Genomic DNA, 25,706 nt, shown 5'->3' on the forward strand with positions numbered 1-25,706 from the left:
ATTAATATATTCATTATGTGATGTATAGTTCTTGTTGTATTATTCTTTCACCCCCCCCCCCCCTCATGTAACGTCCCTCGCGGGCATTTGAGGTATTCGCATAAATAAATAAGAAAAAATATGCGACTCCGCATGGTCTCTCTATCTCCAGGTCTCTAGCATACTACTAGGTCGTATGCAGAACACAGAGCTCAGTGTGGGCGTTCTGGAGACCCAATCAACTTACGCTGCAGGACGTCAACGAACTCCCACCGGAGTATAGCGACTTCCATCGGCAATTCACGTGTAACACTATCATACGCACAGGGTAAGCATCATAGAAATATCCACTGGTCCGATTCAAAAACAGGAAAAATCACTGCGCTACCACACGCAACCGCAGTGCTATTCGGATTACCTTACAAATGTTGAATTCCAATGGCAGATTCGGAGCGCCTGCGGAGCAAGTTCTGTTGCTACGCCGAGAGCAAGTCTGTTCGATTGGCAGATTGGGAACAGTTCTGAAGTCTTTGGAGTCAAGGTCGCTCCACGGAGCAACCCAGCAGACTGCTCCGCCAAAATAGGCAGATTCAACCGGAACTCTGTGTGACGTGTCACTTGTCGCTCGTGCTTCCTATTTCCTGTCTCTGCTTCGCCAACATGGCCGCTTCGCAACGCGTCATCGCTGTGACTAGTCTTTCGCGTCGTACGTTGGCGATGTTGTTTCATGAAGGAAGCGATAAGTCAGAAATTACCAGGGCAACGTTAGGAGATTAGAAGGACCTTGATGTTGCGAAACATGGCGTTATAATGAAACATGAGTACCTTCTTCCTCCGTCTCTGGCCGCCACCCACCAAGGGAGATTGGCCACACTCTTAAAAATGAACTTCACCGCATAGCACGCTCTTAGCCAACCATCATCTCGAATGATATCGTTATCTGACCTGATTTGTTGAAAACGGGAGACGTACGCCTTTTCTGTGACAATTATGACCAGCATAAGTGTCACAAAAAAGGCGTACGCCTCGCGTTTCCAACAAATCAGGGCAGATAACGATATCATTCGAGATGATGGTTGGCTAGGAGCGTGCTTTGAGGTGAAGTTCATTCCTAAGAGTGCAGAGCTAAACTGGGCGCAAGTGTTCCATTCGCAGATTCGGATCACTTGCTCTAGGCCAGATCAAGCCGCTCCATTGCCGAGTCTGCCACTTGCTCCGACTCTGCCATTGGAATTCAACAAGAGAAAGAAGGCAAAACGAGCAATCCTTACTTATTAGGGTTTCAACCTTGTATAGTTGACTTTTGCTCTTGGCATACTGGTTGGTGTTCGAACCGCACACACTCGGATGAAGGTAGCCATGAGAGTGCAGAGGAACGCCACCAGAAGAAGCGTTATGTACCATTTACGCTGAAATGCAATTAGAGATTATATTAAATACGTTCATATCTACGTCGTGCCACGAAATATCAAACTCTCTTTGTCTCTTTTATCTATGCCCTACATTACGAGGCCTGAGCAGACGCATCGCTACCGTTCACATGAAGAGGCCTTTTCCACCGCGTCTTGCCAACTGTATCATGACTGGCATATACACTCGTAAAAGAGAACTTCACCGGATAGCACGCTGTGCGCCAGCTATTGCCACGAATGATAAGGTTATCGCTTCTGATTCGAAAACAGAGGGGGGCGTACGCCCTTTTGTGAGAATTACATACATGGTGTCCCACCGAAAAAGGGCCAGAAGCTAAAGAAAAAACGGAGTGCTCTACACAAATGGAACCAACTGTACGTGCTTGGCAGTTGTGTGGTCTATCCAAAAATATTTTTTCATCGCCCCTTGTCAATTAATTAGCGGTAATTAATTTTCTAACTTTTCAATTATCTGTTTTAGCACTCAGATGTCAATGAGGAAGTTGTAGTACATGTCGAAAAAGACGCAACTGAAGTGGTACGAGGTTGCTACGGCTTGTGGTTTCGTTTTTCCCCGGGTTTAAAAACTGGTTTCAGAAGCCGCGCGCACCACAGAGCGCTCCCCATAATTCGGCGCCCGCGCGCGATGATTGCAGTGCACTCTGATAGGTGTGCAGTGAAACAGGTGAAATATCTTCCTCTTGTGTGACGTGGCCCAAGGATGGTCTCCAAGCGCTAATCTCAAGGTCAATGTACGCCGGAGGGTGCTGGAATCGTCGCGCGCGGGTGCGGGATTGCCGGACTTTTAAACCCGGGAAAAAACGAAACCACAAGCCATAGCGACCTCGAACCACTTCAGTTGTGTCTTTTTCGACATGTACTACAACTTCCTCATTGACACCTAAGAGCTAAAACCGATAATTAAAAGTTAGAAAATTAATTACCGCTAATTAATTGACAAGGGGCGATGAAAAAAAATATTTTTGGATAGACCACACAACTGTCAGGCACGTACAGTTGGTTCCATTTGTGTAGAGAACTCCGTTTTTTCCTTAGCCCCTGGCCCTTTTTCGGTGGGACACCCTGTATATCCAAGTTGCTACAAAAAAGGCGTGCGCCAACTCTCTCCCTCTTCCAATCAGAAGCGATTACCCTCTCATTCGTGGGAATGGTTGGCACACAGCATGCTATGATGCAGTAAGGTTGTTTTGAAGAAGTCGTACACTCTTAAAAATGAACTTCACCGCATAGCACGCTCACAGCCAACCATCATCTCGAATGACATCGTTATCTGCCCTGAATTGTTGAAAACGAGAGGCGTATGCCTTTTTTGTGACACTTATGCTGTTCATAATTGTCACAAAAAAGGCGCAGGCTTCTCGTTTTCAACAAATCAGGGCAGATAACGATATCATTCGAGATGATGGTTGGCTAGAAGCGTGCTATGCGGTGAAGTTCATTTCTAAGAGTGTAGTTCTGTTGAGGAGTGGATGTACACTCTTAAAAATGAACTTCACCGCATAGCACACTGCTATACAGCCAGCCATAATCTCGAATGATATCGTTATCTGCCCTGATTTGTTGAAAACGGGAGGCGTACGCCTTTTTTGTGACAATTATGAACAGCATAAGTGTAACAAAAAGGCGAACGCCTCCCGTTTTCAACAGATCAGGGCAGATAACGATATCATTCGAGATGATGGCTGGCTAGGAGCGTGCTATGCGGTGAAGTTCATTTTTAAGAGTGTAGGGGAGGCAACGGTCATGGTGACAACGCTCTTGTCAGCGCTCAGGCATCTTAATTTGGTTGCAGGTATTGTTGGTATTACACCGGCAAGAGATATGGAGCGCTGTTACCGTAATAGAACGGAGGCTCTAAAGCAGGAATTTGCCTCCGAAGAAAGGAAAACCTACGCTGAGAATAAGGAAGAAGGCAGAAAACTGCTACAATGGATATGAAATACAACAAAGCAATGGCGATAAATCAAGAGTCATTTGGGGGTCCATCCTACTCACCAGCCCTATGTAAAAGGCAATTTATCTCTAAAGGTCGGTTATTGGTGCAGCGTGACGATGTCAGATAGCAAGCAACCGAGTGTGATGGCTATCGAGGATGCCCACAATGTTAGGCATTATCGTTTCATATACGATAAAAGGCTAAGTTCGCCACATAGCACGCTCTTGAAGAACCAGCACTCAGAATGGTATCATTCTGCCTTTCGATTATTGAAAACGGGAGGAGCACGCTTCTTCTGTCACACTTTACACGTGCGAAAAGTACAACAAAAATGGCGCGCTCCCAAAAATGGCGCGCTGGAGCGAACCAGGAGGCACGTCGATATCATGCCGATCAGTAGTTTATCCAGAACCGCAAGTTCGGGGGATGTTGAAAAAAAAGAAAAAAAAAAGAGGTTGTGCAGTTACATTGTAACAGTAGCACACATGAAAAAAGTTAGGGGGTATTGCCAAACATTTTGGGGGGGTTGGGTGTGGGGTCTGGATAAACCACTGATCCCGCTGCTGGTTGAATGCAGTGAAGTTCTGGTTTTAAAGTATACCGGGTGTTTCAGTTAAATCCCCGGGCTAAATAATTCGCGAACCGGTGCACCAATCTAATAACTTTCTTTTTTACAAGTGTCTGTCCAATACCGCCTACAAGATGCGCACCGTGTGAATGAGCTGGAGGCGCTCATTATTTAAATAAAAATTCAAATGAGTTTCGTGAAAAAAGCTAACTTCTAAAGCAGGGCGCCGTCGGCATTAAAATGGGTACTTTGCATTAAATGGGTAAAATGCGCTTTGCCGCGACCAGCCGCGACAAAAATATGTAAACCGAAACCAATTTATTACTGCAATAAATGACCCGCGTCGGTTGCAGATTTTTCTCTAAAAGGTATCTACTGAAGGTCCCAGAAGGGGTAGTGCCCATTTTAATACCGACGGCGCCCTGCTTTAGAAGTTAGTAGGCGGTATTGGACAGATACTTGTAAAAAAGAAAGTTATTCGATTGGTGCACTGGTTCGCGAATTATTTAGCCCGGGGATTTAACTGAAACACCCGTAGAGGATTGTTATTTTGCTCCGTACTTTTCAAATGTTTTTTTCTTGTTCCGGCACGATCGGACGCCTGTCTCGCGGACACACGGATCACAAGGCGTTTCATGACATCGCAGGGTGTCAATGATATGGGTTCCGAAAACATTCGAGAAACCAATCGCGCTCTTCCTTTGAAGTGGCTGACATCGCATGGCTCAACACCGCTACAACACCGCTTATCGTAAGGTTGTCGTGGAGTGCTCCCGCTCAACTCATATCCCTGTGACACGGGCAGTCTTCAATGATAATTGAAACCAATGGTCATTGAAAATGCACGTGGCGGCACCAAGCGTGTATCGGGTCAACTTCTCAAAGCGCATTGGATCCAATGAACCCCGACAGGTTGACACGATACACGCTTGACGGCGCACATGTTCCAATGACCGTTGGTTCAATGGTCATTGAAGACTGCCCATGTGACACGGGTATTAAGCTTCCAAATTTGGTACGCGTGCTCGTGACAAAACAACTTAAAGGAGCATGGAAGTGACGCCAAAAATATTTTTAGTTTTTCGTTGCAACGTCTTCTACAACAAATAAAATGAGCTGCTGCGAAAGAACGATGAGCGCAGATAACCCAGACAGCACGCGCAAGGCTCTGTTCCGCACACCTTTAAAGAACCCTCTCCACATCCGAAGAGCGCCGAAGCAAAGCCGAAGACGACGTGACGTATCACGGGCTACGGCACGTTACCAGCGACGTCCAACGGCACAGCTGAAACATGTGTAAGCGGCGCGTGAGCCGAGATGAAAAGACAAAGATAAAAGGAACCGAGCAGCTTCTACGTCACGCGGGGCTCGTGTCCCTCGCCCGCGACTGCCGTTCTCAGACTGTCTTTTGTAAATTTTAATGCGCAGTGACAATACGCCGCAGATCGGAAATATTTTGCATGGTGACTCCTTGTGGACAGCTGCACAAATCAAGCAGGATCTCGAGTCATGTTAATTGTCACTTCCATGCTCCTTTAAATACTCGTAGTCACACTCTTAACGCAACAAAACTTTACGGCATAACACGCTCCTACCGAACCACCAGTGCTAGCGACATCGTTCTCTCTTCCGATTTCTTGAAAACGGGAGGCGCACGCCTTTCTGTGACACTTACGCAGTTCTGTTAATTGTCATAAAAGGACGTACTCCCCGCGGCGCTTTCCATAAATCAGGAGTGAGAACGGTATCCTCTATGACATGGTTGGCCTCCAACATGTTATGTGTTTGAAGTACTGTGTTAAAGTAACATTAGAAGGGCTCGAAAAAATATGTCAGCAGGAGTGGAAATTCCTTATGGGGCAGTACAAAGCCTGGGACACGTACTCGAACATAAAGTACGATTGCAGAGCGCAATCCTGGTGTGCAAGAGAGCTTTCAAGGTCGCGGGTCAGAAAAGCTGTTCCCTCGGCTGCCTGCCACTCTGTTACGTCACGTCATCCGCTCAATAGTGAGGCGCGCGCACTCTTTTTCCTTTCTTGCTTTTGGCGGCGCGCCCGCGTCTGGCAAACAGCAGTCGACCAGTCGCCCTGTTCCTGTGCTGTAGCAGAAGATTCTTGGCAGCCAATAAAAGAGCCCAGATGACCTGACGTCATAACAGGCCACAAGGAGCTGAGAAAGTTCACCGTCCCTGTGCGCACTCTTGCGTACCAACCTACTAAGGAAATGCGCGCTTCCCATAATATTTTGCGTGACTGGTTCTGGAGGCAGTACGTTCATAACAAAAATTATATGTTTGAAGTGCCTTCCACGTTTATTTGCGCAGCAAGACAAATAGACACTATGTCGTGTATTCTTACGAGAAGCCAATTTCGTAGCAAACCACTTCCAAAAATAATGCGGTTCAATCGGTACAGCGGTCCTTCGGTGTCAATAGGGCGGCACACGTGGAACACATCACAATAGCCCATCAGATTGTTGCACGCCGAACCGGGCTCCAGAAGCTTTCCACAGTGATTAGACATCTTGTCGTACTCACATACCGGCTTGCACTCGCCTCCTGCAATACAAGCAAAGACATCAGTTGTATTTTTGCATACATTCCAATATAGATTAAGGCCGTAATTTCAATGACATCACCTCATTACTTTAACTGCAAATTAATTCATCGGCTAACGCATTACATTCTGGCTGGAGTAACGAGTTATTATTATATTAAATGCATGATCAAAAAGTGATTTACCAAGCTACACAATAGTTCAATACTATTTATGCAAAACAAGAAGGTAGGGTGCCAGCTATATGACACTGGACCTGCGCCATTTCGCCGAACGCGATCTGGCACAACTGGAACTCTCTTGCTGGTGTCACTTAGTCATTTTGACAAATATGAATGATAGTTACATCATATAGGAAACAGTGACACGTGTGAATATGTGTAATGTCACTGCTACACATATCGTCTATACCTCCTGTCCGTCGTGATATACACCAAAGCCTCGAACAATAGAAGAAAGCATACATTAGACAAATGAATAATTTGTCACAAATTGACACATGTGACCAGATGACCACATGTTGACCACATGTGACCACAATTGACCAGTAGTGGCATTTGTCTATACTGGGAGCACTGACGTAACTATATTGACACGCGCTACTACACTGGGAGCACTAGACACTGGGAACAGTACGTACACTCTAAATCTTTTCACACCTTTAAAGGTGTAACAACGTGCATGGCGCACGCCTTTTTAGGTGTAATTTTGGTAGCATCATAATGGAGCACGGTTTCGCACAAATTTTCTTTACTCGAGTGTTGTCTGTCCTCCAAAAATTCAGTCTTGCAACATCTCAACATTGTTCAACAATATTGTAGACACTTGCGCGTGCTCGATTATCGATAGCGATGCATATATGCATTAGCTCGTACCCACGGTATCCAAGACATAATGAAAGCAAGATTTGCACTGACACTTGATCTTTAGTAATGCTTTCCAAAGTTTGTAAAATATCATCCTGGAGATGCAATGTTACGCAACCAGGTTGAATGTTCATAGCGCACTTTAAAGGTGTGAAAAAGTTTACAGTGTAGTTAGCACTGAGATACCTAGCCAGATACCTACCACTCCTCTGAATTTGATATACCACACAATCCACATGACACCACTGAAAAGAACAGAGACTGTAACAAGATTTGAAGACAACAGTAGGACGCACCACTTTAGCAGGAGTTCTGAGGAGAACACTTCGACAACAATCTTGAGGAAAAGCATACCACATTGTGGTCGCCGGAAAAAACTTCGCTTTAGTACCCCTCTCGCAAAACAAGTTTTCGGATCAATTATCTTGACTCGTGGATCTCTTTCTTTTTGTTGCGACTTGAGCAACCAACAGCTTTTCTTTTCTCGCATAACATTATCTTCAGCGAGGATCTGGTAACTTTTTGTTTTTGTTGTAAGGTGTGTGTAACGCATTTCTCGAGATTTTCCCCGGCTTAGAAAACAAGTGGCAAACCAGTTGCATATAAACGTAGTGTGTGCAACTTAAAGTTTGCCAGAAAGAAGGAAAATGGCGAGCCGGTTTTATGTAAATCTGCTCTCGAACGCTTCCACTAAAGAATTTCCCAATAACACGATGAGCAAGTTTCGTGTTAAGCTCTCTCAGCCCTTAAAGGAGCAGTCTAGAGGCCCACAACTTTGTTTCTGGTTTTGGTCAGTATGGAATGTTAGGCGGCCGAAAACAGTTTTCCCACAATTAGTACAACCGTAGCGAAATTGGGACGCCTGAAATAGCTCCCCGAACCTCCCGTGCGCGAAACACCCTCCTTCGCCTTCACGATAGGCACGTGATGAGCCCCACCACACGCGTCACCTGGGATCACATGATCGAGGTGAGCAGAATCGCGCAGGCCGGAGCGTCTGCTACCGCTTCGGAGACGCCATACGTTCTCCGGCTACGTGATGTCCGAAATGGAGAGTTTGAAGGCTGTCCACGACACAACCACGATTTTTTTGGACCGCAGATACCACGGGAAGAACGAGTGGTGCAGCCCGAAATTAACTGCGCTTGTACAGCGAAAATCCCGTGCTTCTCGCCAGTGTGCAGCCCGTCCGACAGTTTTCACCGCGCAGTTGGTTCAGTGGCTAACAGGTGGCGCCACAATACCGCCGCCATCCTTTGCTTTCTGCTACTGTGAATTTTGAGATTGCACAGAAGCCACGGATATATTACTCTTGTGATTGTAATCTTACTTTCTCAGGCTGCATATATGCTTTGCTTTTTTTAGAAAACGTGATATAAATCATATAAAGAATAGAAGTCCACAAGAAACAGCTCGCAATGTTCGTAGCAGACGACGGTTTTTCCTGCGAACGAATGAGGGGTTCTCTACCACCAACATCACAGTAGAGTACCGCGGCAGCGATTTTCCAAATTAATTGCACCGTGGTGAAACAGCTTTGGACAGAAATATTTTGTGGGAGTGCTTTTCACATACTGCTTTACAAGATGACAGCAGTTTTTGGCCATGGTAGATACCACTTTAATGCTCCTTTAAGTCTAGATGGTATGTGGGAAGTTGCCCTGACAGAGGTCAATATTCCGTTTGCAATCAAGAATGTCACAGATGGTGTTAATGAGATAACAGAGACAATCATGTTCGGTGCTACAACCACAAAGGAGAAGATCAAGTTTCAAGCAGGAGAAAATATTCTCCCACCCATCAAGCAGTTGCTCGCAAATCATTACAGGACACAGGCACGAATAATACGTGCAACTGGTCAGTATGAAATACAGCTTCCAGTGAATGCTGGCTTGGAATTCAGTCCCACGCTGGCAGCTAAACTTAGCTTTACTCAGAAGATTATTGGTCGCTCGCAGATTGATAAAGGTCAGTCTGTGAAGCTACTCAAGTACAAAGTGGATACTGAAGGGGAAATCACCTGAATTGTTTATCAGTCACGCACAAAAAAAATATGAAATTCCAGAAGGCTATTACAGCTCAGCACAGGATCTCATAGATGCAATAAATCATGCATATCGGACACAGTTACAGCTGCCACAGAACGCTCGTCTTTTATTCTACAATTCCTACAACAACGTCTGTCAGCTGGAACGTCATAACGATGGCTGCACCACGTTTCATCCATATTTACCTCTAATGTTGGGATTTGGAGTGAGAACAACTTTCTCCAGCTTTGCTGTGGGAAAGCGTGATACATGTCTTTTTCCGGCACAAAATTACATATTTGTTTACACAGCATCATCGGGAACGACGCTGTAGGAGATATAACTGCACCACTTTCACGTCTACTTCCATTCAGGGTACAGAATCGTAACGAAGTCATTTCTTATTCTTTTACAAACTTGTACTATAAATATGTAGTAGCAAAGGAATTAACTACCATTCAAATCGAGTTGGCAAACGAGATAGGTGATTTCATTCCATTCATTGCAGGCTCAGGACGTGTCGGGGTCACATTACACTTTAGGAAAGTCTAAGAAAAAAAATGCATATATTGCAGTCACCTTGTTGCGTCGCACATTTTGGTGCCGGAAAGCGGGATCTTCCACATTATTCGGGTCCGCTTTATCAAGTTGGATCGGGCTTTTTCTCAGACCTGGTGCAGCAGTTCATGCCTATACTAACTAAACAAGTGGCACCATATGTGGGTCGAAAACTCCTCGACACAGGACGTCATATAGCTCAAGAAGTTCAACAAGGAACAACATTTGGAGAGGCTGTAAAGAGAGGTGTTGGCCGCACGATCCACTTAACCCATGACGATTTGTTTCGTAAACTTACAGGAAAAGGAAGGAAAAGCAATAAAAGCAAACGCAAGAGGGTTGGTCGGTCAGTGAAAGTGGAGAAGAAACGAAGAAAGGTTGACTTTTTCACCTGAGAAACATGTCTAGCATTGCTATTGTACAAAAGAATTCCTGCCTCTGCACAACAAATCAACTGGAGCTCTTTTCATTGCCTCCAACCAACTTTTCCTTGGAGAAGTCAGAATACGTGGAGTTATCTTTCCAGTTTCAGCACCAACATCGAGTGGTGTGATTGAGTATAACGTTCCTGGTCTTGGAGGTGGCTTCTTCGATCTACAATCGAGTTTCTTACACATTTAATGCAAGATTGTTCGCAAAAATGGGAACGTGGCATTCACCACGGTAGGCACGACTGTGACACCAGACAACGTGATCCCTGTTCAGAGTTTTGCATCTTCCCTCTTTGGCTCTTTCAACATGTGCACATGTATCTAAATTCGACACTGGTTTCTAATTTCGAGCACTATGCATATCGTTCCTACCTGGATATCATTACCAACGCAAACAATGTTACTCAAACTCACACACACTCAGAAAATTTTGCCGTGCCTGCTGAAGCAAAAGGGATGTTTGCTCGTTACAAACGTACTAAAGGATCTGCACTCTGTGATCTTTATGCACCAATCTTCAGTGACATCTGTCAGCAGGAAAACTTTTTGCTTAATGGCACAGATATCCGGGTTGTGCTCCGGCAAACGACTGACGAATTTAGACTTCCCTCTGGTCCCGCTGAGAATGAAAAACATACAGTGGAGTTTTCACGCATTATCCTCTACCTTCGACGTGTGCAGGTATCACCCAGCGTACTTGTCGGCATTGAGCGAAGACTTCAAACCACACCTGCCTCGTATCTCCTCCGAAGTTTGGAAATTAAGTACAGAACGATTGCACCGAACCAGTCTCAGGCGATATTCGATGACCACTACAGTGAAAGACTTGCATCAAAATTGACGGTGTTGATGGTCAGGAGCGTTGCATACCAGGGCAACTTGCAGCGAAACCCTTTCGAAACTGGAGCATTTTAAACTAAAGAGAGCAGTGTGATGTTGGCGGTCAACAGTACACTGATGACTTTGACTTTCCACGGGATATTTACACAAAAGGTTACATGAACTTGCTTCACAAACTGAAGTGCAAAGACATCCCTCTACCTTCAGAGGCCTATCAAAAAGAAAAATTTATGCTCTATTACCACCTCACACCAGACGTGGAGTTGCACTCACTCAGTCCAATAGTGCAGGCCAACGTTCGCCTTACACTGACATTTGCTGCAAACCTTACGGAAGCTGTGACTGTACTTTTTATTTGGGAGACTCCTCGTGTTCTGGAAATCAACATAGACCGGCGAGTGAAGTTCGTCTAGAGAAGATGGAAGAGTGGGAATTCTATGCAACGTTTTCCCGCAACCATTGCACAAGGTCCTGCTTCCGTGGGACATTTGCATGTGACAAAATTGCGCAGCAAAAAGCCGAGCCTGGTCTTTGCGTGGTGAACACCACTCCCAGATCTTCACATGGAGAACACTGGACACTATGTCATATTGCCCGGAATGGAAGCATCTCTTATTTCGACAGTTATGGTACTCCTCCAGTGTACAAGGAATTTTACACATTCATTGATCACATGAAATCATTTCACTATAATCGAAAACGACTCCAGGGATATGAATCTGCAACCTGTGGACTCTACTGCCTCTACGTAGGTGCACTTCTCTGTTGTGGATTCCCACTACAAGAGTGTACCCGAAGGTTCTCACCAACAAATTTCAAGCTCAACGACAGACTTATACCAACTCTTGTGTGTAAACAATTCCAGAAAGGGAAGATGCTGTCATGCTGTAGTGTACTCCAAGAGATCAATAAACAACATGTTTGTTGTTTTCCAAACAAACTGATTTTATTTACTTATGTCAACAAAAGGGTATACAAAAGCATTATTGAGACTCTGAGATACGCAACATTGTAACAATATTACAAGATCAGCTACATACAAAACTTTTGTGTGAGTACTAGGACATTGAGAGTATTGCTCCAAAAGTTACTTTTTTTTTAGAATAATACAAGACATGCTGCTTACAAGCATTGCTGTCTAAATCAAGTACACAATTTCATTTGAGTCTCTGAGATGCATGCACAACATTATAACAATATTACAAGATAAGCTACATACAAAACTTTTGTGTGAGTACAAGGACATTGAGAGTATTGCTTCAAAAGTTACTTTTTTTCAGAATAATACAAGACATGCTGCTTACAAGCATAGCTGTTTAAATCAAGTACGCAATTTCATTTGAGTCTCTGAGATGCATGCACAACATTATAATAATATTACAAGATAAGCTACATACAAAACTTTTGTGCGAGTACCAGGACATTGAGAGCATTACTCCAAAAGTTGCATTTTTTCAGGAATATTAATACAAGACGTGGTGCTTACAGGCATTGCTGTCTAAATCAAGCATATAATTATTGGAATAGGGATAACACAACTACAACCATTTGTGAGACACTGGACTTTTAATTACAATTACAAGTATCTGTGGGATTAAAAAAAAGGAGGTTCGACACTTTTGTTGCTTGAGAAAAGCGGTGACTTCCCTTTTCTTATTCAACATGTGAACTCCAGAATGAAGTCTACGATACAGTCACCACTCTTTCATTACAGTAGCTAATCACAAGACTGTCATACCAAAAGGTAATGTCTCTACTCCATCTGAGCAAATATATCGCATTGTGACCGGGGGCCTATCCTGGTCAAAGTAATCTACCTCGATTACTTGAAATTTCTTCTGTCATTGGTGCACAATCGAAACAGGCGTGAAAATTAAAAGTGGTTGACACCTTCTATCAACCAATAGCCCCACGTGTTATCTTGGAAAGCGACCCGCCTTATCGGTGTTTCCTCCCGAGAATCCGAATACCACACCTGTGATCTGCCTGCCCTACCTTGTTGCTTCGGTTCTTACTTCTTAGGTGTCGGAAACAGAAAACTCTACCGGCGTAAAACTGAATTTCGTGGAAAATGCGTGGAAAAGCACGCTCGTAATTTCCTTTTTTGCTGTTTGACATTTTTCTTGACGTACAGGTGTGCAAGACGGCAATGTTTGTGTGACACCGTGATTGTACTTGGCATTTATAATTCGGTATGTACCCGTGAGATGGCGCTGATGGCAGGCAACAAAACTGACAAAACGATAAAAGCGCGAAGGATCATTGCAAAGGGTCGAACGGACAGTGTGGCGCGAGCCGTAAACGCGTTTATGAGAAATCGGTTCGTGCTTTAAATCTTGAGCTTTATTAATGAGCTTTTCTTTATATTTTTCTGTGTGTTTGTGTGCTCGATATGCGAAATAATAATTCGCATTGCAATATGCTTCTTTTGCTCGTGAGCTGTGGGGGTGGTAATGATGCCGCAAATGAGCATTGATAGTTTTACTCAAGAAACAGTGAACTTTGATCGATGAGTTTTTTGTGTGCACACCGCTATGTTGCAATAACATTGATTGTACGACGTACGGCTCGGACGACGCTTCGAAAAGCCCGCCGCTTTCACGCATACGATGCCGCGATCGGCGCAGAGAAACGGTGTTACGCGGTGCTTTTTTCTCATCATTAAACACAAACGAAGAAAGACATGAATTTTTTTTGTTGTGACGAGCACATACAGACTTTATACAACACAATAAACGGAAATGCACATGCGGACCCATCACGAAGCCCATCGCCGCTCAAAGTAATCGACCCTCTTTCGCTAGATTACTTTTCAGCTTTGAAACTAATCTTTTACGGCATTGTTACGTCAAAATGACGTACGGTCACGGTCCGAGATTAGGGCTGAGAGGCTGCGAAGGAAAACTAGGTATAAATTTCAATTGAAACGGGCGGGATTTAAGGGCGGAGTATTCCGTGACAGCCCCGCCCTACAGCTTGCGACGTAAAGTAATCGATGTCGATTACTTTTGACGAGGATAGGGCCCCAGAGGATTGAGAGCTATTTTTGTCATGGACACGCTTTTGTTTACGTTGTCCTTCTGCACGATGAGGTTCTGTTTAACCCTGTGTATTGTGCCATGTTCAAGAGCATCTGTGTACATGAAAAAGTGAAGTTTTTGTGCTTCACACTGCTTTACACCTTTGGCGCGGTTGTACTGTTTCTTGCTACAGAGATCTAGTGCATACAGCTTGGGTTTTAAGCAAAAAAAACCAAGTATATGATCACGAGGCATCTCATTCTTAAACTTGCCCAGTACCATTTTGTTTTTTGTCGAATATAAAGGATTGTCTTGGGGCCCTATCCTGGTCAAAGTAATCTACCTCGATTACTTTAAATTTCTTCTGTCATTGGTGCACAATTGAAAAAGGCGTGAAAATTAAAAGTGGTTGACACCTTCTATCAACCAATCACCCCACGTGTTATCTTGGAAAGCGACCCGCCTTATCGGTGTTTCCTCCTGAGAATCCGAAGGCCACACCTGTGATCTGCACGGCCTGCCTTGTTGCTTCGGTTCTTTGGTGTCGGAAACAGAAAACTCTACCGGCGTAAAACTGAAATTTCGAAACTGAATTTCGTGGAAAATGCGCGGAAAAGCACGCTCGTAATTTCCTTTTTTGCTGTTTGTCATTTTTCTTGACGTACAGGTGTGCGAGACGGCAATGTTTGTGTGACACCGTGATTGTACTTGGCATTTATAATTCGGTATATGCCTGTGAGATGGCGCTTATGGCAGGCAACAAAACGATAAAAGCGCGAAGGATCATTGCAAAGGGTCGAACGGACAGTGTGGCGCGAGCCGTAAACGCATTTACGAGAAATTGGTTCGTGCTTTAAATCTTGAGCTTTATTTGTGAGCTTTTCTTTATATTTTTCTGTGTGTTCATGTGCTCGATATGCAAAATGATAATTCGCATTTCAATATGCTTCTTTTGCTCATGAGCTGTGGGGGTGGTAATGATACTGCAAATGAGCGTTGATAGTTTTACTCAACAAACAGTGAACTTTGAGCGATTAGTTTTTTGTGTGCACACCGCTACGTTGCAATAACATTGCTTGTACGACGTACGGCTCTGACGACGCTTCGAAAAGCCCGCCAGTTTCACGCATACGATGCCGCGACCGGCGCAGAGAAACGGTGTTACGCGATGCTTTTGTATCATTATTAAACAAAAATGAAGAAAGATATGAATTTTTTGTTGTGATGAGCACATACAGACTTTATACAACACAATAAACGGAAATGCACATGCGGACCCATCACGAAACCCATCGCCGCTCAAAGTAATCGACCCTCTTTCGCTACATTACTTTTCAGCTTTGAAACTAATCTTTTACGTCATTGTTACGTCAAAATGACGTAGGGTCACGGTCTGAGATTAGGGCTGAGAGGCTGCGAAGGAAAACTGGGTAAAAATTTCAATTGAAACGGGCGGGATTTAAGGGCGGAGTATTTCGTGGCAGCCCCGCCCTACAGCTTGTGACGTACAGTAATCGAGGTTGATTAGTTTTCACGAGGATAGGGCCTTGCTCATAGGCTGAGTTGTCCAAGTGATCGTCGGCTAGTTCAAGCAGTGACTTTTCATCGCTCAGCATTATTATACAGGAATCTGTGTCCTTGTACAACAGTCTAGTATCGGGAGCTACACGCATCAGATGATTGTGATAGAAGTCAAACATCTTAAGCTTTGAGAGTTCTAGTATTGTGAAACCCAAGTATAGTGGTTGTTTCATCTGAAGCACTGCCAGAGAGAACTGGAACAGGATTACATGAGCACTTAATGCTCGAAACTGTTTGAGGTTTAGGTTGTGCAAGAGTTTCAACACTTGTTCGTCCGTCACTGTGAGGCGACAGTCTACAAATTTTCTCACTTGCATACAACAGCGCCCAAAGACAGCATTTAAAATCAATTTACTCTTGTTCTGACGTTCGAATGTATTAGTAGCATTTTTTTACAGTTCGTGATTGAAATCCACATAGTCGCGGAGAAAACGTTTCTGCTTGAATTTTAGAACTTTGTGAAACCTTTGTGACTCGCAGTCCCAATTGCATGTACAACTGCAAATTGCGATAGTAAAGAAAGTACTTCTCTTTGTTGAACAATGTTAGCAGCAGCTTTGGCTCGATAGCTTTCGACGGAATCTCAAACTTTTCCATCAACTGTTTCTGGTAGTCCGACAATAAGTTGTAGGGAATGGACATTTTCTCTGGTGCAACTGGAAGATCACTATGTCGATCATGAATTTCTTGCTCATATAACAGATCCACTTTGAGAAAGTAACCAATAGATGCATCATGTGGAATGCGAGTTACATCTAGGTTCTCAATTTCTTCCTTTGTCAACCACTGAAACCCTCCATAGGGTATAGCGACTCTCGCATTACTGATCCATACAGACCGTTAACGTCAATGTAGTTAATTATTCTTGTCGGCTGTGTTGGATCAAACTGCTCTGTTCCTGGAATATTTGCGGCCGCTTTTTGGAGAGAGCATTGTGTTACACCTCCTCGCAAGCCATTCTCAATTAGCAGGTATGCATCAGGGTCGTGAATGAGTTCTAGTTGTATCTGACGCATTTTTAGTGCGCAGGACATGCTTAACCCTGGGAGAGATACGAAATGCAGGGGCTCAGTTTTGTGCACATCAAGTGTCCATTTGCGAAAGTTTTGAAATACGTCTGCTAAAAGCAGTGTGTGTCGGTGAGCAGGTACATATCTGAATATTCACCTAGACTTGTCATTTGGAATTTTTCGAAGACATTCTGCGCGTAGTAGTAGTCATCTTTACTTACTTCCACTCCATTGAGTGTATTGAAGAATTTCTCACGGGGTGGTAAACAAGGCTCATCATAGACATCGAAGTCAGTGATATGACTGTAGCAAAAGACCCCTTTGCGAACGATAAGTCTAAAGTGTTCTTCGTTTAAAAAAAACTGTCGCAGACAATGAAAGTTTTCCACCCCCTTGTCACGCAGATTTTTCACCAACATTTCAAGACTTACATTTAGGAAACTGTGCAGGAATCTAAAGGACCCAACGTTAGATTTGAATTTTTGACAGCTGCTGGCAATCACTCTTATGTTCGATTTTTTGAGCAAATGCATATGACACAAGGAAACTCATATCATAGTTAGCATTGTGAGCAATGATTGGAATCATCTGAGGTGTTCTGAAATTGAGGTTGCACGATTGACACAAGGATTGTCGAAACGTTCCACTTACATGGTCATGGTCACGCACTTTCTGTTTCTTTGCAAACGACTCTTTGCAAAAGTTACAGTGGGTGGCGGCGGCGTGCTGGCATTCGTTCTCTTCGCTCATTTCCAAAGGTGCAATCTGTCGTATCCACTCCAAAATTTCGTCATGCAATCTGTGCAGTAGACTCATGAACACAGCAACACAATTTGGTCCACAAAAAAGGTGTTTTTGGAGAACATTTGAATCTGACGCTCGTGTAACTAAGAGGCAGAAGGAGGAGGGGATATGATCTTCAAACACATTTCCTTCGTCAAGACATGGTGACAGGACACTCTCAAAGTCATACACACAGTATAGAAAGGTACTTCAGCCAAAAGACGTTCACCAGCGAACTCTAACGTGTCTCCTTTCTTTGGATAAACTGTCTTTGCCCACTTTCTGAAGTTTGCACATGTTTAAATGATTACTCAGGACAGCTTCTGTAGTGAAACCCATACATTGCTTGCAATGGAAACGTCCACGTTTTTGAAACAAACCATTGAAATTTGTGATGACCACAAAATGAGAATCAATCATGAGTAGGTCCACATGTTTTGCGCGTTCCTCGTTCACAACTTTTATAGGATAGACAAATTTCTCTTCCCTTTCATATGCATAGACATTAATGGTGACGCCATTTTGCTTTTCAAACATTTCTACATCTTTAGGATACGTGATGGGAATTGACTCTGGGAGTACATACTGATATATAAGTATGGCCGATACGAGGATGCTCTATGTTTTCGAAATCGATCAGCAGGTGCAATCCTGCTATCACGGAAAATGCGAAACACATATTTTGCTCACCCTCGTGCAGACCGTAATCCACATTCAGTAGAGACCTATTCTTACGTTTCAAGTCTGCAGGCAGCTCAAAGTCACTACAACCAATTAGTTCAGGCAGTAGACGTCCAACATTGATAATGCACGTGAGAATACGAAAGAGGAAAAAACCAGAGCCTTCGATTTCAAGACTTCCCAAGTTGTGCACAATTTCACTGCCTGACTGAATAATAGCGGGTTCTATGTCACCTTCTGACCATATTGTCCTCACCTTGGAATGCACGAATCGTGTATCAAGTCGTATCTCATCATCATCCACTGTATGTCGTCCAAGTTCTGCTTTGAGAAGGATGTGAAAACGCAATGCGAAACCAAAGTATCGCAACACACTATCAATATACTGCCCGTATAGATGAAAGAATGTTGTCACATCATGTCCAGCTTCGTCTCTGTCATGCAAGTGCAGCTCGAAGCGTACGTCTTGTGTAATTTCGAAGTGTGCATAAAGTCTCACAGAATGGGATGCAGGGTGTCTCCAGTTGGTGTACGTTTTCCAGATGAATTTGGAGTCCTAGCGGTGTTGCATAGAACTGTCGCTCATGCGGAGCACGCAAGTGACAGGTGACCATGATTTCCGAAGTTACTTTTTCTTGTCATTAGTGAAAATGATGTCTGGATACGCCAACTTCTTGCCATTGCGGTATCCATCCTTCTCCATTTGGAGATTTGGTAACTGCCACATCATCTTCCAGGTCTTCGTCCGAAAGTCGCTTGAATCTATTCGAAAGGTAGACTTTCACCTTGGTCTCATTGTCTGTCAGTAATTCCACATACACAGTATCTCCATACATTGTCTCAATTCTGCGAATATCCAGAACATCAAATTTTTGATTCTTTGATAGCATACTCATCTTTTGAATTGCTCCATCTCCCGACTTTTTCAGTTTGTTGAGTTTCTCCAAAATCGATGACATGCTTTCCTCAGAAAACGCATGGAGAAAAATTAGTTAGCTCAACATGTGCTCAGAGGTAGCATACCTCTTCACACTCAGATTCTCACTGAAGAAAACAACATTTTTTGCAAATCATGACCTTGAATGTCTGAAGAGCTTATATCTTGTCAGGCCTTTTGAATGTCTGCATCCTCCTCACACCACATGATGAACGAACTTGTGTAGACATGTTATATCTTGTTAGTTCTTGAAACGTCTCGCATGGACATGTGCTACAACCTTGAACCTACTGTCTGCATTTTTTCTAACTTGCATAGACATGTTATGTCTTGCCAGATCTTTAAGACCTTGTATAGTCGTCTGCAAACCCGAACATAATCTTCACATTTCTTATATTATTTGTTCTTAAGCAGTTGCTGCAACAGGTTTCTTTTTTTGTGTTACGTGTAGTCTTTAAAGGAAATATATTTATGAAGTGAGAGAGACAGTTATAAAAGCGAGTTTGACATAGTAAAATATGCAGTAGCTCTTGACGATGACACCAGAGTGCCATGGCAAAGGAGAGCTCAAGGTGATCCGACATTGAAAGTCAACCCGGTGGTTCGTGATCCCCATCAGACAGTGATGAAGAAACAGCAGACGGAGATGAGTGCGACAAATTGAACAAAAGTGTCTTTCGCATGCTAGCACCATGTCGTCAGCAGCACAGGTCGTGGAAAGAACTTTCCAGGTGTGGTCTTATGGAAACAAAACGAATGTCTTTGGTGGAGGCTTTCAAGATTGTCACCAACATTGTCCTCTTTCAAGAACTTCCCAAACATTGGCATCTGGGAGACTGTATGCGAGTCTCAATAAAGAGCGTTTCCTTTCATACGACACACCATTCGGTTTGCTAACCAACTGGTCACACCAAATCGATGATTTGATGGACTACAAACGACAAATCGATCCTCTGTTGCTTTCAACAGAAAGCCTTTGTTTTGTCGAAATCGCTGTGAAGTTGGGATATCACTCAACAGCAAAGTTCGTCACGCTGTTCGTGATTGACTTTCTCAATTATCAACTTGAAAACTAATGTATAGCAACTGCCAAATAAACTCAGATTCTATGAACAACTTTCTCAGTTGCCTGTAGCAAGTAGATTGGAGTGGTGTCTCTCTCCTACATGAGCTGTCAGTTTCTGAAACCTCACATAATATCATACTGTACAGTATTTCACTGTGAAAAAAAAAAAATGATGACCGAGGTCGGACCGTACCGGTTCATTACTCCTGCTTCGATAACCATTTCAGGGCAAAGTCAGAGTGGGAAAACAACGCTGGTAACAAGAGTTTTGACTCACAGAGCATCCGTTTTTCATTTCATCAAACCATTTCATTGTATATTTTACATACAGGGTGTTTCAAAAAACGTGTCATTCAGACTTGATAAAAAAACGGGGTGACGGAAAAATACGGGGTAAACGGCACTTGTGTGGCAACTGAATTTGCCATCTTGCAAAAATACTTTCATTTGATTTTAATTAAAAGAAATTGAATTTCTTTAATTGAACTTCAAAATTTCTCAAGTCAACTTCACGTTTTTTTTTTTTTTACAAAATTAGAGAGCCCGTAGCGAACTTAGTCAGATCCACCAAGAAATCCGCTCGATATTGCAAATGGAGCTGCCCCAAAAAAGTCCCGAAATTGAGGCTTCAAAGTTTCGGGTATACAACGGCGCACCAAATCAGACGCAAAGATTCGTGGAGAGGAGGACATGCTCCTGCCCCCATGAAGGATAGAAGGTCGAAAAAAAAAAAAACAGGGCGGGGGAAAAAAGAAGCGGAATCATTTTTGTTTGCCGCTTATCAACGTATGGTGGAATGTCACGCGACTTGTTATCGGCGCGTCTTGTGCTGCACGCCGGTCCGGCGATAAACGGCCTTGGCTGCCACTAGGGGTCGGGTGTGCAGTTGGTATATTTAAGATGTGTCCCTGCCATTAAAGTTGTTTGTCAGTCAGTGCTTCGTCTGTGTTGTCTCTTTGTGTCCCCTGCACCGGGGTTTTATCGCTTTTAGATAAACTGTTCTAGCTTCATGGGGGCAGGAACATGTCCTGCCCTTCGCGCATCTTTGCGACTGATTTGGTGCGCTGTTGAATACCCGAAACTCGGAAGCCTCAACTTCGGGACTTTTTTTTGGGCAGTTCCCTCTGCAATATCGAGCGGATTTCTTGGTTGTTCTGACTGAGTTCGCTACGGGCTCTCTAATTCTGTAAAAAAAAACGTGAGGTTGACTTGGGAAATTTTGAAGTTCAAGTAAAGAAATTCGATTGGTTTTAATTAAAATCAAATGAAAATATTTTTACAAGATGGCAAATTCAGTTGCCACACAAGTGCCGTTTACAGGGTGTCGAACCGAAACGTTTTTCGTTCCGGTTTTCGTTCCGGTTACATCATAAACGATCCGGTACCGGTTCTGCTCCGGAGCAAAAAAATAACGGTTCATACCGGTTTTTAACCGGTTCCGCTTCTGCTGGGAATATTTATCCCCACAAAAGAAAATCAATGTTACAAAATGTAAACCCGTTTATTCCGCATACATTGTATTTGATATTAATAGACAGCTGTGAAATTGGTAGCTTTCGGATCCTGTAGGTTACTGTCTGTTCAAATAGGCTTTCTCCTTTCTTGAAGCACATGCTACAAACGGACTTGTTTGTCGTGATGTCATACGTAAAGTACTTTCTTGCTGGGTTGGAGCGATCGCGTCCCATCCGAATGTCTGTTGCTACTGTCTAGCCAGCAAGCACCACCGCACGAGCACGACGCAAATCGAGGAACACCTTCACTCACAAACGCGCTCGAGGGCTCCGTTTTATTTTCTTCGTGTCCTGTCCACAAAAGAGTTGCCACTTCGCACGGACTTGCCCTCGCGTATACGTAAATGTATTCAACTTAGATGCTCTCAAACAAGGGACGCGTTGCACGACATTACATATAAAGAAGCCGTTATGCAGCCCCCTTGGGTCGCTGTTTAGTTGAGGAGAGTTTGCGGGGATCAAATTAGAACGAACAGTACGGCACATTGCTAGAGAGTCACATGTACCTCTAAGCCTGTGTGCGTGCGCGAACGATAAATCATTACAAAGGGAGCTTAAGGGTCATAGTATACCGACATACATTCCACCGTAACCGTAACCCTCGTATGGTACCCATGACATGACTTCAGAGCACACGACGTCTGTTTCATTCGCCTATCCGTAGTCCAAACCGGCGAAGTTTTATTTTAGACCGAAAACCGTTAAATATATTTTTCGGTTTCCCTCCTGAGCGAAAAAAACGTATACGGTTTCGATTCCGTTCCGGTTCGCACCAAAATAGCGTTTTTTTTTTCGGTTTTCGGTTCCGGTTTTCGGTTTGCTCCGACACCCTGGCCGTTTACCCCGTATTTTTCCGTCGCCCCGTTTTTTTATACAGTCCGAATGACACGTTTTTTGAAACACCCTGTATACTTATACAAGCAACCAATCTTTGATAAATTCTCCGAAGTCACATTTACGCGAGATATACCAGATAACTTGGAGAACGTCAGAAATTCTTTAATCATATTTGACGACTGTCTGGCTGACAAAGGTCGACTTAAAGAAATCTAATTTCTACGTAGCTAGCTGTCACCATCTAAATTGTTCATCTACTTTTATTACACAATATTTATTCGTCAATGAGCCCCTATATCGGTGTCAGTTTAATAGCAGCGCTCTGATTTTGTGTCGTTCTGCACGTATAGTGGATCAGATGCAGTTACTTTCCCGACAGTTGTTTGGGCGAGGTAAAAGTGACTTGCTCTCCACCATATATAAAGATGCATGCAAGGAACCATATTCATACGTAGTAATCGATTTGTCTCAAAAGTGTCTGGACCACCTCCGAGTGTGGACAAATATTTTCCCTGACGACCGACGGCAGATAGTATATAAGACATGTAGCGTGTGCGGAAGAATATTCATTTCCTGCACTTGCTTGCTGAAACAAAGTCGCCCGAACAACGTTACCATCTCCTGGAACATGCTACAAAGAATCAGTTAACAGCTATTAGAGAGATTTGTATAAATCTCTGTAAAGGGAATATTCAAGTGACTCCGATGTTGAATTCCAATGGCAGAGTCGGAGCAAGTGGCAGGCTCCGCAGTGGAGCGGCTTGATCTGGCCTAGAGCAAGTGATCCGAATCTGCGACTGGAACACTTCCGCACAACTTGGAGTTAGCGCTGGGTAACCTCCCTTGGTGGATGGCGGCCAGAGACGGAGGAAGAAGAAGAAGAAGATGCTCATGTTCCATTATAACGCCATGTTTTGCAACGTCAAGGTCCTCCTAATCTCCTAACGTTGCCCTGGTAATGTCTGATTCTCGCTTCCTTCATGAAATAAAATCGGCAACGTACGACGCGAAATACTAGTAACGGCGAAGACGCGTTGCAAAGCAGCCATGTTGGCGAAATAGAGACAGGAAATAGGAAGCACGCGCGACAAGTGACACGTCACGTAGAGTTCCGGTTGAATCTGCCTATTTTGGCGGAGCAGTCTGGGGTGCTCCCTGGAGCGACCTTGGCTCGAATGCCGCTCCGAAGCTGCCATTGGAATACTCCAGAACTGTTCCCAATCTGCCAATCGAACAGACTTGATCTCGGCGGAGCAACAAAACTTGCTCCGGAGGCGCTCTGAATCTGCCATTGGAATTCAACACGAGTGTGCGAAAAAAACTGAAACCTTATGCAATCCCAATTCAAGCATTGGAAAATGAGACGGTAGCAGTGTGCAGAAAGTTCGCAGAGTATTGCAACAAACTGGTGGGTTTTTGCAGTTCCTCTTGCCACCACTACTCGATCTCATCTCATCGCTACCCAATAAACCATAAAAAGCCCATGGACGTCCTCATCTTGTCCAGACGTCCTCGTCCAATTTAAACATCATTAGGACATCCATAGGTAGTGTCACAAAGGTTGTCAATTGCATGGCATCCTGTGGATTGTATTTTGACATTCTGCTCTGGACGTAATGTGGTTCTAAGGTGGGGGTGAGTGTCACTTCAGTGGAATTAGATATGCATGATACCAGGCACGTGCCCGATACAAGATTTTTCAGTTTAAATGGACAAAAATTATTGTGTACAGTTTGCTATTTTTGCTTCTTGGGCCGCGATGGCTGCATTGGCTGCATGCTAACACGAACTCCCGTGTCCTTGCCTGTTCACCATGCCACCAGCCAGCGCTGTCTTTCGCGCATGCGCAGTTTTGTTGGGTTCGCTTTGGCTGTAACGGACGTTTCTCATCGCCGCGGGTGGTACGCATGATCTCGAGCGTGTTATTGTTCCGCTAAGTCTGCAGCTATTTGAGGGTTTGTAATGCAGTTCCCAGTTTATGCTGTCGTTCTAGCAACCCGTCTGAGAAAGGGCCCGTAAGGGGAAATGTTTCTGCCAACCCCCAGCAGACCAGTCAGGCTCGTTTGAAATGTCAAGTGAGGACTCGGCCCTGTATCTGAAGCCAAAATCGCTCTTCGCCATCAGGATTTTTGCCGTGTCAGGTGTGTAATCAATATAACTGTGAAAAATACGTTCGGCTGTGCATATGCATTGTCATTATGTCATTGTAGATTTCAGTCCATTTGCAGGCAATCTGAACTACGACAGGGAGATGGAACCCAAGATGAAACCGTGAGCGACTTTGTGCAGACGGTGTGTATATGTCTTGACACCTACTGCACATGGCTATGCTGTTATCGTGTTTTCTGAAAAGATATTTCTTGCAGATTAGGCGTATATGGCGCAACGTGCACCAGGAAGAAAGACGCAAGCATTGCGTTCAATGTGGCGGAGACCCATGCACGTCATTACAAGATTTGCAAATACTTTGAGAAGGGCAAGTTGGACCGGTAGTGAGAATCTATGTGCTTTTTTTTTTTTTTCATTGTTGTTCGTCGTCTGATCATTGCGAATTTTGTGCCCGCGTGAGACGAGCGCTCAGGTGTGTTGATGATGAATGGGGAATGAATGAATTTCAGAGGTACGTACTCGTGAGTGGTGAATAAAGCGATTTCTTGCTTCTATCTACTGTTTCGCCGTGGGTTTTTGCGGGTTCTCATCTCCCCCAGACATGAGCGGCGTACTTCGCAGAACATTTCAGAAAGCATGCAGACAGCGACGAGGAGGGGCGGTGAATAGCTTGCCGTTGCTGCATGGCCACACAGCAGCATTTTCAAGACTGCCATAACCAGCATCAATGCAACTATTGTGCCACATCGGCATCAAGGCAGCCCTCATGTTAGCATCAGCATCAGAGCGGCTCTAGTCTTAACATCAGCCTGAACAGCTCTGTTAACATTAGTATCAGAGCAGCTCCACGTGTTAACATGAGCATCAAGACAGTGTCCCCAATCACATCAAACCTGATATCACTGGTCAATAGGGAACACACCCATAAACGTGTGTTACCACGGCAGTGCCTCTGCTACTCTGGTTACATGCTAT

At 44.1% G+C, this 25,706-nt stretch overlaps 1 protein-coding gene across 2 annotated transcripts in view; it reads right to left on the reverse strand.

Moving 5' to 3' along the window:
- LOC135378318 (disintegrin and metalloproteinase domain-containing protein 10-like) overlaps positions 1 to 25,706 on the reverse strand; it is a 128,299-nt gene that overhangs the window by 6,445 nt on the left and 96,148 nt on the right. For both annotated transcript variants that reach the window (XM_064611321.1, XM_064611320.1), the window contains 2 exons: positions 6,274 to 6,473; positions 1,251 to 1,388 (listed from right to left, as the gene is read on the reverse strand). In XM_064611321.1, coding sequence (XP_064467391.1) covers positions 1,254 to 1,388; positions 6,274 to 6,473 — 335 coding nt within the window. In that variant the 3' untranslated portion in view covers positions 1,251 to 1,253. The remainder of the gene's footprint in view (positions 1 to 1,250; positions 1,389 to 6,273; positions 6,474 to 25,706) is intronic.

The sequence above is a fragment of the Ornithodoros turicata genome, chromosome 1, assembly GCF_037126465.1.
Source record: "Ornithodoros turicata isolate Travis chromosome 1, ASM3712646v1, whole genome shotgun sequence".
Taxonomy (NCBI): Eukaryota; Metazoa; Arthropoda; class Arachnida; order Ixodida; family Argasidae; genus Ornithodoros; species Ornithodoros turicata.